Source organism: Sturnira hondurensis, unplaced genomic scaffold, assembly GCF_014824575.4.
Source record: "Sturnira hondurensis isolate 20B ecotype Veracruz unplaced genomic scaffold, ASM1482457v3 Scaffold0002638, whole genome shotgun sequence".
NCBI lineage: Eukaryota > Metazoa > Chordata > Mammalia > Chiroptera > Phyllostomidae > Sturnira > Sturnira hondurensis.
This window is the reverse complement of record NW_028075269.1, coordinates 11,024,300-11,039,461: the sequence shown is the minus strand read 5'-3', so window position 1 is coordinate 11,039,461 and position 15,162 is coordinate 11,024,300. Positions and strand designations below refer to the sequence as shown.

At 42.8% G+C, this 15,162-nt stretch overlaps 2 protein-coding genes across 2 annotated transcripts in view; both read right to left on the bottom strand.

Annotated features, from left to right (window-relative positions):
• Positions 1 to 7,239, bottom strand: part of NAT10 (N-acetyltransferase 10) — a 40,201-nt gene extending 32,962 nt beyond the window's left edge. The window contains exons 1-3 of the mRNA XM_037040486.1: positions 7,084 to 7,239; positions 3,831 to 3,953; positions 3,085 to 3,176 (exon numbers count right to left, since the gene is read on the bottom strand). Coding sequence (XP_036896381.1) covers positions 3,085 to 3,176; positions 3,831 to 3,938 — 200 coding nt within the window. The 5' untranslated portion in view covers positions 3,939 to 3,953; positions 7,084 to 7,239. The remainder of the gene's footprint in view (positions 1 to 3,084; positions 3,177 to 3,830; positions 3,954 to 7,083) is intronic.
• Positions 7,240 to 9,693: 2,454 nt separating this feature from the next.
• Positions 9,694 to 15,162, bottom strand: part of CAPRIN1 (cell cycle associated protein 1) — a 39,080-nt gene continuing 33,611 nt past the window's right edge. The window contains exons 18-19 of the mRNA XM_037040485.1: positions 15,050 to 15,113; positions 9,694 to 13,522 (exon numbers count right to left, since the gene is read on the bottom strand). Coding sequence (XP_036896380.1) covers positions 13,458 to 13,522; positions 15,050 to 15,113 — 129 coding nt within the window. The 3' untranslated portion in view covers positions 9,694 to 13,457. The remainder of the gene's footprint in view (positions 13,523 to 15,049; positions 15,114 to 15,162) is intronic.

Below are 15,162 nucleotides of genomic sequence, written 5' to 3'. Positions count from 1 at the left end.
CTGCTTCAACTACACGGTGCTGCATGCCAGGAGACCTGGGACAGGCACGGAGATGGCAGGCTACGTTACCCACCTTTCCCAATGAACCCATCCACTTCCTTCCCAGACTGGGGATCAGGTCCTCAAGGGCAGCGCTGACCTAAGACAATGCTGATGGAGGACGTGAGGGTGAAGGTAGAAGCTGGGCGTCTCTCAGAACTCCCTGAACTCTTCTTTTGCCTTACAAACCCTGAGTGTCCACCTGCCATTTAATTCTGACTTTTACCAAAACACAGAGAGCGAGAAAGTTTCAGAACTGAGGACCAAAGCTGATCAAACTGTTACCATGTTTCTCTAACTGAGCAAGTAGCTAGAACCAAGGTATCCCCTCTGGGCCTCTACTTCCTCATCTGTGAAACAAGGCAGTCGGAAAAGCTGACTTCCAAGGCCCCTCTCACTCACGCTTTTGCCTCAGACTGAGAAGAAACCATCAGCTTTAACCTGATGCCCTGCGACATCAGAAAGGGGTGCAAGAGCTATAAAAGGTAAAGAGATTTTTGAAAGTGAGTTCAAAAGACAAGCCTTCTGGGAACACATGGGCTGCCTAATCCCACACCCATCCGACACTGACCAACCGAACAGCAGTGAGAACCACAAGCCCTAGAAACTTACTGACCAGCAAGAGGCTTTATTCTCCATCTGTACTGAAAATACTTACCTGCCCAAGAACAAAAGTATACTAACAAGAAAATTTATCCACAAATCTAGCTTCTTTCAGGCAGAATCAAGTCTCTTTAAGACCAAAGGAGATAAACTAATCAAATTTAGCCTTTGGACTAAGTAACATTAAAATAATTTAGAGCCTGTTAACAAGAGTTAAGTCAACAAATATTAGCTGAGCGCCCACTACGAACATGTCAGATCACCTGAAAACATGAAAATATAAAGAGATCAACAGGAGAGGCCTCCTAAATAAACAAACTTACTACCGGGAGTAAAAAAAATACTAGTGTGCAAAGGACTAGCCCCAGAGAGACGAACACAGGCACTGTAAGAGGAGACGCGCGCTGAGGGGGCAGGGAGCCATGAGCTGGGACTGACTGAGGGACTGGGGAACCCCTGCAGGAAGGAGGCGGGCCCTGAGAGGTGGGGAGCACTCACAGAGGTGGGAGTGGCACCCCAAGCAGAGGCCACAGGTGCAAAGGCAGGAAGTCTCACCTCACCAGAGAGCAGCCAGAGCTGGAGACACGACTTCAGAGTCAGTATCAGAGACAAACACATCAGGAACAGTGGAGGAGAAGAGGCCTGAAGACGGAAGGCAGACCCACACATGCCAGCTGGGCTAGCACATTAATAAGATGAAGGGAAAGGGGAGGAGTCAGAAAGGTGGTTTGAGTAAGCGATGCAGAGGCCAAGCAAGGAGAGCATTTCTGATGCTACGTGCCAAGTGACATCACCCTACACCCCAAACTCCTCTACACACAGAGCTGTAGGTAGAACCGCCAAGTTTCTACTAGGTGACCAACCCCATCTCTCCTGGCCCGGGAGTGGGCATCTTTCCACAAGAATTTGAGACAAAGACTGATTTCCACGTAGCGGGACCTGAAACACGTAAAATTCAAGTGCTGTTTCTGCAACGGGGGCAACAGAAAACAGAAAGCTGAGCTGAGGTGGGAAGAACTAGAGTGGACGCACTGCGCTGAGAGAAGGAGTGGGACTGGGAGCGTCAGCACTCTGCACTCTGGCTCTGCCTCCAAAGCAGAGCTGAAGCCTCGTGCCCGGAGGGTTCACGAGCTACCCTCAAGGCTCCAACAAACTCTCTCTGTGCCTAAGTGGTTTGTATTAGAGGTCTGCTATTTACAACTGCAAGTTTTGTGTTTTTTTTTTAAGATTTTATTTACGTATCTGTAGAGGGGAAGGGATAGGAGAGAGGAAGAGAAACATCAATGTATGGTTGCCTCTCGTGTGTCCCCTGCTGGGAACTGGCCTGCAACCCAGGCATGTGCCCTGACTGGGAATCGAACCACAATCCTCTGGTTCGTAGGCCCACATTCAAGCCACTGAGCTACACCAGCCAGGGCCACAACTACAACTCTTAAGCTCGCATCTTCAAAAAAGTAAGATTAGCCCACTGTCAAACACAGCAGTGAACTACTGAGGAAAGAGTTCAGAAAAGAAGAGAAAAGGTGGAAAAGTTCTCACGTTGGACGTCAGGTCACCAGCAATCTCCAAGAGCACAACTTGGCCATGATGGCAGATGCAAGAGCTAGAAAACAGGGAGGGTGGTCAGGAACTGCAAAAGGCTTGCACTTCAAAATGTTTGGCAATGAGAGTGAGAGAAAATGCTGGCCTGGGGGATAAAGCTGGGTGTGTAGCTAATCTTGAAAGGAAAGAGCTGAGCAAGTTTAACAGGAAAAAGGAGAAAACTTCAATGGGGTATGAAGTGTCCGAGAGAGGACAGAAGGGAAAGATTCTGAAAGCAGTTTGAGAAGAGATGCATAGTATATTAAGGGGTCTGCTTTATAGATGGGATGAGCCCCGGCTCAGTTGGTTGGAGCATCATCCCACGAACGGAAAGGTCATGGGCTCGACTCCCAGTCAGGGCACATGCCCAGTCAGGGTGCATACAAGAAGGGAACCAATCGACGCTTCTCTCTCACACTTTCTGTCCTCCCCTGTCTCTGAAAGCAATTTAAAAATGTCCTTGGATAAGGAAAAAAAATAAAGAAGAAAAAAAACATGGGAAGAGGTATAGCCTCCTCAGAAACAAAAGGGAAAGAGAGAGTGATAACAGGAAGTAAATTTGAGGTAACATGAAATAAAATTGAAGGAGCTTGTGTTAAATGAGCTTAGAAAAGTAGAAAGAAAAATCATGTGCAGAAAGCAAGACACTGCACTGGAGACTGAAAGAGCGTGAAAATTATGTGAAACACATTGTCAGGAATGAAGGAAAGGTACCAACCCCATCATTTTCTCTGTTTGGAAATGACCTGAGACTAACTGCACTAACGATCTCAGGAAACTACACCAGGGAACCATCTCCTGGCTCTCAGCTAACAAGCAGGAACTGTCAGGAGCATGGGACACTCGGAGGGCCCAGCTTACCTGCTAAACCCCAGCTCTTTCTTGTAACACCACAGCACCGACGGCCGAGCCTTCACGGTTGCTTTGGACAACATGTGATGAAGTATGACCACCTGCCAAAGGAAAAAGTCACAGAATCTCAGGGGTAAAAGAGACTTTTGAGACTGCCATCCGGAAGACCTCATTTGACAGTTGTGGAAACTAAACTGAGGGCTGGGGAAGTGTCCAAGGTCACCAGGCAAGCAGTGCTGAAGTTGGGACTAGAAGCCAGGTCACAGACACTAAACCTTGTGCTCAGTCCACCACCCTAGGCATCAAGAGCTGTTAACCCTCTGCTAATAACTCTAAATACAGAGTATTTATTACTTACAGAAAAACAAAGGGCCCTGGCTGGTGTGGCTCAATGGATTGAGTGCCAGCCTGCAAACCAAGGGGTCACAGGTTCGATTCCCAATCAGGGCACATGCCTGGGTTGCAGGCCAGGTCCCTGGTAGGGGGTGCATAAGAGGCAACCACACACTGATGTTTCTCTCCCTCTCTCTCTTTCTCCCTTCCCCTCTCTCTAAAAATAAATAAATCAGAACTTTAAATAAATTAAATATTTTTAAAAACGAAAAGAAAAAGAAAGGTTCTCCAGTAGGCATTTTACTTAAAGGAAGCCAATCAAGGGACCTTAATGTCATTATGTGCTAAAACCTAAGAGGGCCTATGACATGCTGACTCTTTGGGACAGCATAGCGTGTCAGGAAGCACGCACCATGTCTTACCTGATCTTTTCCTCGATCTCCAACCACAACAAAGAGAGACCTTTGCCGCTCAGCTACCCCATTTTCTATGAGAATCCGGATCCGGTTATCCACTTTCTTCCGATGCATGGTGAAGTAGTATCACTGATCAGAAAGGAGACACTGGACATGAACGCCAGATTCTGGGTGGGGGACATGAGCTGCTGCCTCCTGTGGGGCTAGGCAATCTACTAGGCACCTTTATAGGCATCATCTTAACCCTCAAACAGCTCCCTAGGGAAGCCATCACCCATTGGAAAACTGAGGCTTGGGGAGGGGATGAAAATGTTCCCTCCACATGGAAAGTCAACGGGAAGGCTGTAATTCACAGCTCTATGGATGAGTATTTTTTTTAAAAATCAGAAACAAGCCCTGGCTGGTGTAGCTCAGTGGACTGAGCATGGGCCTGCGCACCACACGATCTTTGTTCGATTCCCAGTCAGGGCACATGCCTGGGTTGCAGGCCAATTCCCAGCAGGGGACTCACAAGAGGCAACCGTACATTGGTATTTCTCTCCTTCTCTCCTTCCCTTCCCCTCTAAAGATAAATAAATAAATAAAAACTTTTTTTTTATTTTTTTTAAATCAGAAACAATGTTCAAAAAAATAGAATGACTGTCCTGGCCGGATGGCTCAGCTGGCGTGAGCTTCATCCCACGCACCAGAAGACTGCAGGTACAGTCCCAGGTCAGGGCACATAACAAACTCATCGGTGTTTTTCTCTCTCACTCTCTCCCTTCTTCTCTCTTTCTCTCTAATATGAATAAACATATCCTTGGGTGACAATTAAAAAATAAACATTTAAAAAATAGAATGACTAAACTACATAATGGTACATCTATGGGATAAGAAGGCAGTTTTCAACAAAACTTTTTCAAAATCATTTGAAAACTAAGGATACAGGTAAAGATGCTTATGAGAGAATAACATGATGGGATTAAGTATAGTACCATTTTTTGTGCATATACATAACTCATAGGGAAAGAAAAAGACTGGAGGAAAACACCAAAGTATACAATATTGGATTGGCCAAAAAGTTTGGTGGTTTTTTTTTTCTATAAGAAGGTTCTAGTAGCACTTAGTTGCTTTTAATCTTATTTGAAATGATTTTGTTAGATTGTATTGTGACAGCTACCATATCAGTATGCATTTTTTAAAAAACTTAATCAANACACCAAAGTATACAATATTGGATTGGCCAAAAAGTTTGGTGGGTTTTTTTTTGTTGTTGTTGCTTTTTTTAATATAATTTTTATTTAATTCTTGTTCAAGTACAGGTTTCTGTCTTATATTCCCAACCCTGCCCGCCCCCCACCCCAGGTGTTTCTTTTTTCTGTAAGAAGGTTCTAGTAGCACTTAGTTGCTTTTAATCTTATTTGAAATGATTTTGTTAGATTGTATTGTGACAGCTATCATATCAGTATGCATTTTTTAAAAAAAATAATCAAAATTGGTGAATTTTTGTGTAGCCATCTCACTATTGAGGATGGAAGAAAATATGCAACATTTTTTGGCATATTATGCTTTATTATTTCAAGAAAGATAAAAATGCAGCTGAAACCCAGAAAAGGTCTGTACTACATGTGGAGAAGGTGTCTGTACTGTGACTGATCGAATGTGTCAAAAGTGGTTAGTGAAGTTTCATGCTAGAGATTTCTCACTGGACAATGTTCCACAGTTGGGTAGACCACTGAAGTTCACAGCAACCAAATCAAGACATTATTGAAAATGTTATACCATGTAGGAGATAGCTGACATACTCAAAATACCCAAATCAAGAAAGTTATTGGTGAAAATGAAAAAAACACACAGACTTTTTGGCCAATCCACTAGTTATTTCTGGATTGTGAGGTTGCAGATGATTCTTATTTTGTTGTTCTTTGGGGGGTGGGGTGGGGTGGCTGTTTTGCTTTTTAAAAATTCACATGCATTATTAATAAAGTCAGGAAAAAAAATCAATGATCACTATGATCAAATGAGTCCAACTGTCTCTTCAAGGGAGGGAAAAACCATACTGAAGCCTGTACAGAAAGACTTCAAAAGTTATCGTAATTACATATAATAAAATATTGCACCATTACCATAACATACCAAAGAATCATCAGCTGTTATCAACTGTATTATTATAACAAAAAACTTAAAAGGATAGGTCACTTAGAAACTCCAGTGCCTGCTACATTCTGAATATGAAGCTCATTAGCTGAACCTTAACCATGCCTCAGCTGTCCTCCTAAGCTCCCAATCCAAACAGGGAATTTAGCGGTTCTATTTCACCACGGACACCACGTCACAATCAGTGGTTCCTATTTCATACAGAAAGGAACAAGCATAAATACTCAAGTATCCCAAGAAAGAAAAACTACACAGGCAGGACTTACTCTCAAGTCTGCCTGACTCCAAAGCCTGAGGTCTTTCCAGTTTTTTCCAACCTGCACAGCTTGCAGGCTGTGGTGTGGGCTACATAAAGATCTCATAATAACCAATTAAAATTAATTATTGGGAGCCCCACAAGTAGTACCACAAAGTCTTGACCTTAAGGAGCTTTCATTATCCTTGGAGAAGATATTTCAATGAAAAGATGAGGAATAATCTGTGTAAAGACATAAAATTTGACCACCACAGCCAGTGAGATTACGATGGCTTGGAGTTGCCAAGGAAGTTTTAACGGATGAGGAAGGCCTTACAGGAGGAAATAGGTGGTTATTTTTCACTCATTCAACTATTCGTTTCACAAATATACACAGGATCTGTGTGCCAGCCACCATTCTAGGCGTACTGGCAAACAAAACAAACTCCTGAATGTGACTGCTGAATAGAGTTTAAACGAATGAGCTTGGTGAAGTAACCCGGAGTGTGGGAGGATCTGGAATCAAGATTGCCTCGGTGTGATGCCCAGGCGGCAACAGGAACCGCGCGCAAGCTCCGCGGAAAGCGAAAAAGTGCTATCACTCACCCAATCCCCTCCACCCCACTCTCCCACCCAGCCAGCGGTCTCTACAGAGTGGAAATGGAACCACGTAACCCCAGAGAGCGCTGGAGAAGCATGCCCGACAGAGACTGCCTACTGGGGAAGAGGATCCTGTCATCTAGGAGCGCCCGGGTGGGGCAGCCGTCGGCGTTGGCCTGGCAGAGGCTTGGGTGCAGAACCTTCGTCTTCTAGCCAGGCTCCTCCAGGCGCAAGGAGGAAACGGACAGCGACCTCAGCATCTAGCCCCAGCCATCCCGTTAGGAGTACCTGGGTCCGGAGCTCAGCGAATTCCAAACAGCAGCGAAGCGGAAGCACGTGGGCCTCGGAAGCACGTGGGGCGCCGAACCACTCCTGAGGAGCGGCCGACGCAGCAGACAGCCCCTAGCGGACGCCTGCAGTCGGCTATCAGGGCTCGCCCAGCTCCGCGACGCACATCCGGCTCCGGCTCTGGCAGGCCGTGCGTGCCCGAGCGCGCAATGGGCGCGGCGACAGCGAGCCAGGAGGGACCTTCCTCAACCCTGTCTCTGCGTGATGACGTCAAGGGCCGGAAGGCGGAGCTGCAATCTAGGTCCACGGGGAGCGGAGTTTCAACTTCTGCCTGTGGTGCGTGGTTTGTGTCTCTCTCTTGAAATTAAGATACCTAACTACCAAGGACAAATTAAGCGTACAGATGTCCGCACCGTCTCTGCCACTGTGCCAGGATAGCTCGGGTGCCGAAGTAGGTACGGGCACCACAGGGTNTGAGGAGCGGCCGACGCAGCAGACAGCCCCTAGCGGACGCCTGCAGTCGGCTATCAGGGCTCGCCCAGCTCCGCGACGCACATCCGGCTCCGGCTCCGGCAGGCCGTGCGTGCCCGAGCGCGCAATGGGCGCGGCGACAGCGAGCCAGGAGGGACCTTCCTCAACCCTGTCTCTGCGTGATGACGTCAAGGGCCGGAAGGCGGAGCTGCAATCTAGGTCCACGGGGAGGGGAGTTTCAACTTCTGCCTGTGGTGCATGGTTTGTGTCTCTCTCTTGAAGATACCTAACTACCAAGGACAAATTAAGCGTACAGATGTCCGCACCGTCTCTGCCACTGTGCCAAGATAGCTCGGGTGCCGAAGTAGGTACGGGCACCACAGGGTTAGAAGTTCAGGGTTTTCAGTGCTAGCCTTGTTATGCGAGACGAGTAATTTTACCGACCGTATTTAAACAGCACACCGTTTTAGTGACAGGATAAGGAAACTCAGACCTATTTCATCTCATCCACCCTCCACACCCGGCCGATCATCTTGTAGTGTGGAATTCTGTAGGTTGTCTATCCATTGGGGCCGCTGTTACTTGGCAGATTCCCTTTAAGGCCTTTATTTGGCCGTCAAATGCTGGCGCTCTTCTGAAACCCAGCTCCAGGGCCCTGCTCTTCTTGCTTCTGCCAACCCCGTCTAGCAACCGGAACTCGCGTTAAGCACATGACCACAGGGCCACCCATACTTACGTTTAAGTTGTCTTTGGACCAGATCGTTGGACTTAATACAACCTCTTGCTTGACATTTCTTCTTGGACCTCAAACTCGGAATGTCTGAAGCTGCACTCATTTCTCTTGCTCCCCCAAACTTTCCCCCAATCAAGGAACTTCCATTTCTAATAATCAGCACCACCACCTGTGCAGTCCAACATCCACCATCAAATCCTTTAATTTACTCAAGATTTCAATATGCCAGACACAAGGAATAGTCACCACATTTCCGTCCCTTGCAAAGCTTACATAATTCTAGACAGGTTTTAAGAATAAAGCATCCAGCAAGTGACTAAGGGTACTGTTTTAGAGGTGAGCATGAAGGAAACAGAATGAGGGAAGTCTTTCCCATGCTGAAAACAAGTAAACTCCAAAATGGGAAAACCCTTGGCAAAGCAGCCAGTGTGGCCAGAGGACAGTAGTAAGGAAAATGGAATATGGCAGAAAATTAGGATATATGATGAATGAAGGGCTTGTGGACCAGATTTAGAACTTAACTCCAGGTATGATGAGAAACCATTGCAGTTTGGGAAACAGTTAAGTGACAAAATCGGAAGACTCGTTCTGGCCAATGTGCAAAAGTTACACTACAGAAGAGCAAGGGTAGAAGCAGGAGAACCATTTACAAGCTACAGTAGTTCACTGTTCAAAGCTGGTAATGGCGGTGGTCACAAGTGCTAGATGACTCAGGACACATTTTCAGGGTTCTAGAAGCAGGTGAGTTTGCTTAAGGACCAAGATACAGGGTATGAAAATCAATGACCATCTCCAAAGTATATTTGCCCAAAGCAACTGGCTGAATGTAGGTTAAACAAAAGGGCAATCTGGAATACTCACAACTTTCAAATCAAGACACTTAGTATGAATTGTTTCAGAGTTTGGGACCTAAAAATATTTAGGATTAACTTAAGTACTAATTGTGTCATAATCATGGGATTAGACAAGGCCACCTAGGGGAACAATATTAGCTAGAGATGAAGTCTGATTACCAAGGCCTGGAGAATTCCACGAAGTATACAGATAGGAAATATGTAGATATCCACTCACCACCACCCTCCACTTTGTGTTCATACAAGTGCTACCTCCAGTAGCCACCTCTTGTACATTTTGCTCTCAACACTGCACTGAGCATTCTTCAAATGGCATTTATTAGGTAACCCACCATTGTCCCCCACTCCATACAAATGGCGTAAAAATCGTCAAATGTTCCCAACTACTCGAGACAAAACTTAACATGACATATAACTATAAAGCAATCCATAGTAGCCGTTATGTTTCAACCTCACCTACTCAACCTGTACTGTTTTCACTTGAGCCAGCCAGCCTTCTCAGTCACTGCAGACTGGACCTTTGGACATGCTTTTCTCCCGTCTAGTTTGTAGCTCCTCATTCTCCAAATCTTAATTCAGTTATCCCTTTCAACTGAAGTCTTTCCTGATCATTTTGACTAGGTCACATCCTACTAGTCTTGGCCTTAGAATCTACCATGATACGTATTGCTCCGTCATGGATTTGCTACACTTTAATGCCACCACATCAGTACCTTTAGACTGTTCAGTGAAAGCAGGAAGTAGTAATTTTGTCACCAGTGAATGCTGTGCCTGGCATAATGCCTGGCAAAGGCTACCCAAATTTTCCTAAGATTTAGTTCACTTGGCTTACAGTGGCTCCCTAATATAAATACAGGACTTAAGGAAAACTAGCACTCACAAATAATACAACACTAAAAAAGGCCTTAATAGATTAGGTGCTTTACCTACCTAAACTCACAAAGCCAGTCTTCTGCATGGGACTGGATTAGGCTTCAGAACAGCTATTAAAACCTGAAAATCAAGGCTACCAAAGAGATTTCTTTAAGGCTTTTCCTCTCCTAAGTAGCACATCTTCTTTACTTAGAGTTTTGCTGGATGGTATATACAACTGAAGCAGACTTCATTCAAGGACAATGAGGAACCAGATTTTAATATGATTTAATCTAATGTAATTTAAAACATTCACTAGTCTTGTCCAGTATTTTTGTAGAATTCGAAATTGGAAAAGATATAGAGATGAGCCTTCATTTTACTGAATGTTTTCCTTCCCCACTTCCTCTTTAGACAGGATAAGCTGAAGGGCAATACCAATTCTTTTCAATATAACTTAGTCAACAAAACTTAAGAGCACTTAACAACTCAAGGGAGTTGGGGATTCGGGAGCTTAGAGATTAAATGAAGGGTTTGAACTCAGCACTTACCTGTACTCCCATTCCCCCTAAGATATATTATTGAAAATAAAATGAACAGTACAAATTTCCTAAGACACTTAGAAGGCTGACTACTCTACTACCTTCTACATTTTATGAATTGGTTGTCGACAGAGCACCTCAGTTAATGAGCTTTCTGATAATAAACACACATTCTCAGAGGAAAAGTCTCCCATGTTGCCTATACGGGAGACGAAAGAACTACAGAAGCTAACTGATTAAAAATATTTAAAGGCTATTTTAGTATCAAGATAAAATGATCAGGAAAAGGTCTTCCATATTCTTTAGGAATATTAGGATCTGGAAACAAAACTGCCCTAACCAAGGCAATCTTGACATTCTACCTTAAAGCTTTAAAACAGAAGTCTCTCCATTCATGTGAGACAGTCAACTGACACAGTACATCTACAGAAGTTCTTCACGAATGGAGTCTTACTGTACCAAGAAGCTACAGTAACGTGTGACAATCACCTCCTTGGAACTGTTAAACTGTGCCATTTGACCAAACGAAAGGCCTTCTGCAGGGGGGAAAAGTGTATTATACAGAACACTTAGGAAGGACCAAGACTCAGATCTTAGTGGAACTTTTTAAAAAGTTCTCTGCCCCGTAATGAGGCATTCCTTTAAAAAATATAGTCTGAATTGAGGCGTAAGTTTTACATTGAAACCGCAATTGTAGAATGCCAAAAATAATATATAGTACTTCAGAAAGAAACAATCCTTTAAAAAATATACAGAGAAATAATCAAACACGTTTGCACATTCACATCTGCACTAATGCATAGAATTTTGAAACCTAGAAAGCATTTCTCCCCATCCCATCTCAACTGATTCATAAAAATCACTGTAAAAAGAATCAATTTTGATTGTAAATGTCCTGAAATTATTTTTGACACAGATAGCAAATTCAGCTTTATGTAGGGGACTGTAAGCATACACCTAGGGACCACCCAATACACCATGAATACTTGTCTAATCTCTCTAAAATAGAACATATGGTTGTGGTACATCCCAGGCAGATGTCATGTAAAGCACACAAGGGGAGGTGCTAACAAGAGAGACTCTTTTGCAAATGTAAACAGATAACCCTCCAATATGATGTACCACAACCACACATGAGAAAAGTCAAGAACTGACTTTATTTTAAAATAAACATTAAAGATCCCCTCCTTCCCCACCACCCTACAAAACTTTTCAATGTGGAATGTTCAACAGCCTATCCATTTTAGTAGGCTACAAAACCAGTGGTAACTCCAGTTGTCTAACAATGAATGTCTGAGGAGAGCTGTCTGTGTGGTTTTTTTTTAAGTAGTTGAGCACCTACTGCAGAAATTCCTTAGCTGAAGGCTGAAAACAAAGTTTAATTTCTGCACAGAAAATACCATGAACTTAGCAGCCTTTGCTTACTAGGCAGGCCTAGTTCTCCATGAAATCAGAGTGGGATACAACAAGCAGCATTAAGTCCACAGGCACACAGAACCAGGGCTCCCACTGCTGGCACATAGCCGCCACATAGGTATGTGAGTGACTCAACTGTCCGTCTCCACCAAATCTGTGACTCTCCTTATGCACCTAAGGGGAGGAGTCACCACTTTGAGTATGAATAATACCTCCATGAGAAAAGGATTATTCAATTAGGGTTAGACAAAAGGTAAGTGCAAGTACTACAGAAGTAGCTGCTGGAGATGACCATAAAATGTATACGCTAACAATGCATGGGTGGATCATATAAGCTGCTAGCTGTTGAACACCAGTGTTTCAAGATACAACTTTTAAAAACATGTTTTATTTGTTTTGCTTATACCATCAGAACTGAAACTACTGACTGTCATTTCCCTAAAATAGGGAAATCAATCTAAAACACATACTGGTGCTTTTCAAAAGATAGCAATTTAGGAGGATGGTAGCAGCAGGCATTTGGTATCTTTTAAAAACCTTCAGGCTGCAGGAAAACATGTGACCAAGAGTGTTATGATTACCCATTATAGGTTTTTATCAGTACCTGTTCCAATTTAGGTGACAATACAACAAATTCCAAGGATTAGTGATAAGCAATGGGCATCATAAGGAATGATATATAGTACCAATCCTTACAAAAGCCATTGTCAAAGAAAATGTTATGTGTTCAAAAAGATATCTAAATACTTCACATTAAGTACAGAAGTGGCCATCCAGATTACATCCCATATTCATTCAGATTACATCCCATATTTGTTGCATATTTTTCAAAAAGTGCCAATCAAAGCCTAATTTTGCATTTTGGCTTTGTCTTACACGTATCAGCTGTTAAGAAGCAAGTCATCTGTGTTTTTAACCAGTCCTTTGCCCAGAGGATGAAGTACTATGTCAAAGTCAGTAGCCAACCTTGTATGTGTGATTAAGGGCCCATGCATAATTTGGTATGCATCTAAACGCTCAGTGCTCCAATTTAACTAGAAAAGCTGTGCAATGCAGTTTTTCTGCCATACCACTCCTTCCATCATCCTTTCAAGGGAAATATTTTTGTCAATTACCACTGAATAATCCTAGGGCTGATTTGTAGATTTTTATCCAATGTCAAAAGTCAATCTTGCTTTTTCCAAGCCACTTTGATTAACTATGGAGATATTATCACCCCATAAAGAATATTATGTTTTACTCCTAGGCAAGGGTGAGGAATCTGAGTATCATGTGCAAGGCTCAAGATGACGCTTAGGACAGAACATGCAGAGTAAAAATAGTTTCCTTCCATGTCCAGGTAATATAAAGCTGACAATTGTAGTTCTGTCTTTATGGGATGAAAACAGTCCCTTTACAATAGGTTTCCTGAAAGGGAGAACAAATAGGTAATAACTCTTCTGGTAACATATTATGGTACACTGGCCAGTGTGTTTTTGGCGATTAAACATAATCCTGTGAATCAGATTAATTCACTTGCTGAGTGTTCATTTGCGGCATCCCTCTGTTGGGTCTTGGGGGCCCTCCACGACCTAGAAGACAAAAATGGCATTTGGTTTTTCTTTCCAATACTATTTGTTTTGCCTTCAAGCAGATTTTCATCTGAAGTCAAGAAGCATGTGGGTAGCTTGTCACCACATTATTAGGTTTAAGAGGACAATTCTTCAGTGTTCAAGTTACACCTGTCCTGGAAGTTGTCATGCGCAAATCTGCTCATGTTCTCTAGCTAAAGGAAGAGTAGAGCTAATGGAGTATTCCACCAGTACTCATTCATTCATTCAGTCAACAAGTATTTATTGAGTGCCTACTATGTGCCAGGCACTGTTATCAGGCGTTGGAAATAGATACAGCAGTAAAGACAGACAAGGTACCTGCTCTCAACGGAGCTTACATTCTAGTGTACACTCTAGCTTACATTTCAGTAGTAACATCATACTATCAAAATTAATAAAAGCACCAGAATGAAAAACAGACCTTATTACCTAAACTGTTAAAAAGAAACTACATAACATTGAAAATTATATAATGACTTGTAACAGATAAAATAACTTTTTACATGCTGTTAAAACAGATTTTTAGCTACCAGTCAACTCAACTTTCATAGAATATGCTACAAGGTGAAAAAGAACATAACCCACATTCACATGCAAATATCCTTAGATACTTCAAGTCAATAATTTCCCAGTGATCCATTAATGTTTTAAAAGTGCACCTTTTTGTTGGCCAGTTTCTACTAGCATTAAAATCGAAGTACTTTGTAAGTCCTCCTTAATGTACATTTTATACATGTGATGGCCAATATCTAGAGGAAACCTATTCAATTTACTTCCCTCAAGTAAGAACCATTTAGAACTTCAGATCATATGAAATACTACCTCTAATTGTTACACAGTTGACTTCCTGCCCACAAGGTATGAAGTAGTTTTCCTACAACAGACAAAACCAAAAACTCTTAAAACCTGTCATTTTTAAGTATAATTCAATTATAGTTAGGAATTTGGCAGCTTTGTTTAAAAGTAAGAAATAACTGGATATTTATATAATATAACTCCAAAAGGCATTGAAGTTTCAATTAGTTCTATGACTTCTAAATGGTTCTCTAAATGTAACTATGGCTTATCTGGCCATTAAAGGGTCTCTGGCCCTACAATATAATATGCATGTTTCAAAAATAAAAGAGGAATAATAAATTTATATAAATGTTCAATCTCATTCCAAAAATGTCTTACAAAAATGTTTCAGTAAGTACTTCCTAAAAACATTTAGCAGGTTTTAGGACCTGAAAAATAATTTGCAGTTGGAAAAACACTTTTTTCTGAGGAGGAGAAATGTTCTAGTTTTCAAGACAGTGTAGAATAACAGGGAAAGTCATTCAAAAATTTAAATTTGGGTTCAAGATCAATTTTGGAAACAGAGCATTTCACGTAACCCCTAGAAACAAGTCTGGAAATGATCGATGTACCCCTAACGTGTAACCTGCGTGCAGATTATGAACAGCTCTTCCAAGGCCAGAACAGAAGCTCCACTTGGGAGCTAGGATCACCACCACAAAATATTACCTCGTGGGGCTCCCCGTGGTCCACTCTGCCCAGAGCCTCGCTTGAAATTCTGCTGATATCCATCCTAGAAAACAAGCTAGTTAGTAATGAAGAGAAGATAATTTTTTAATCCT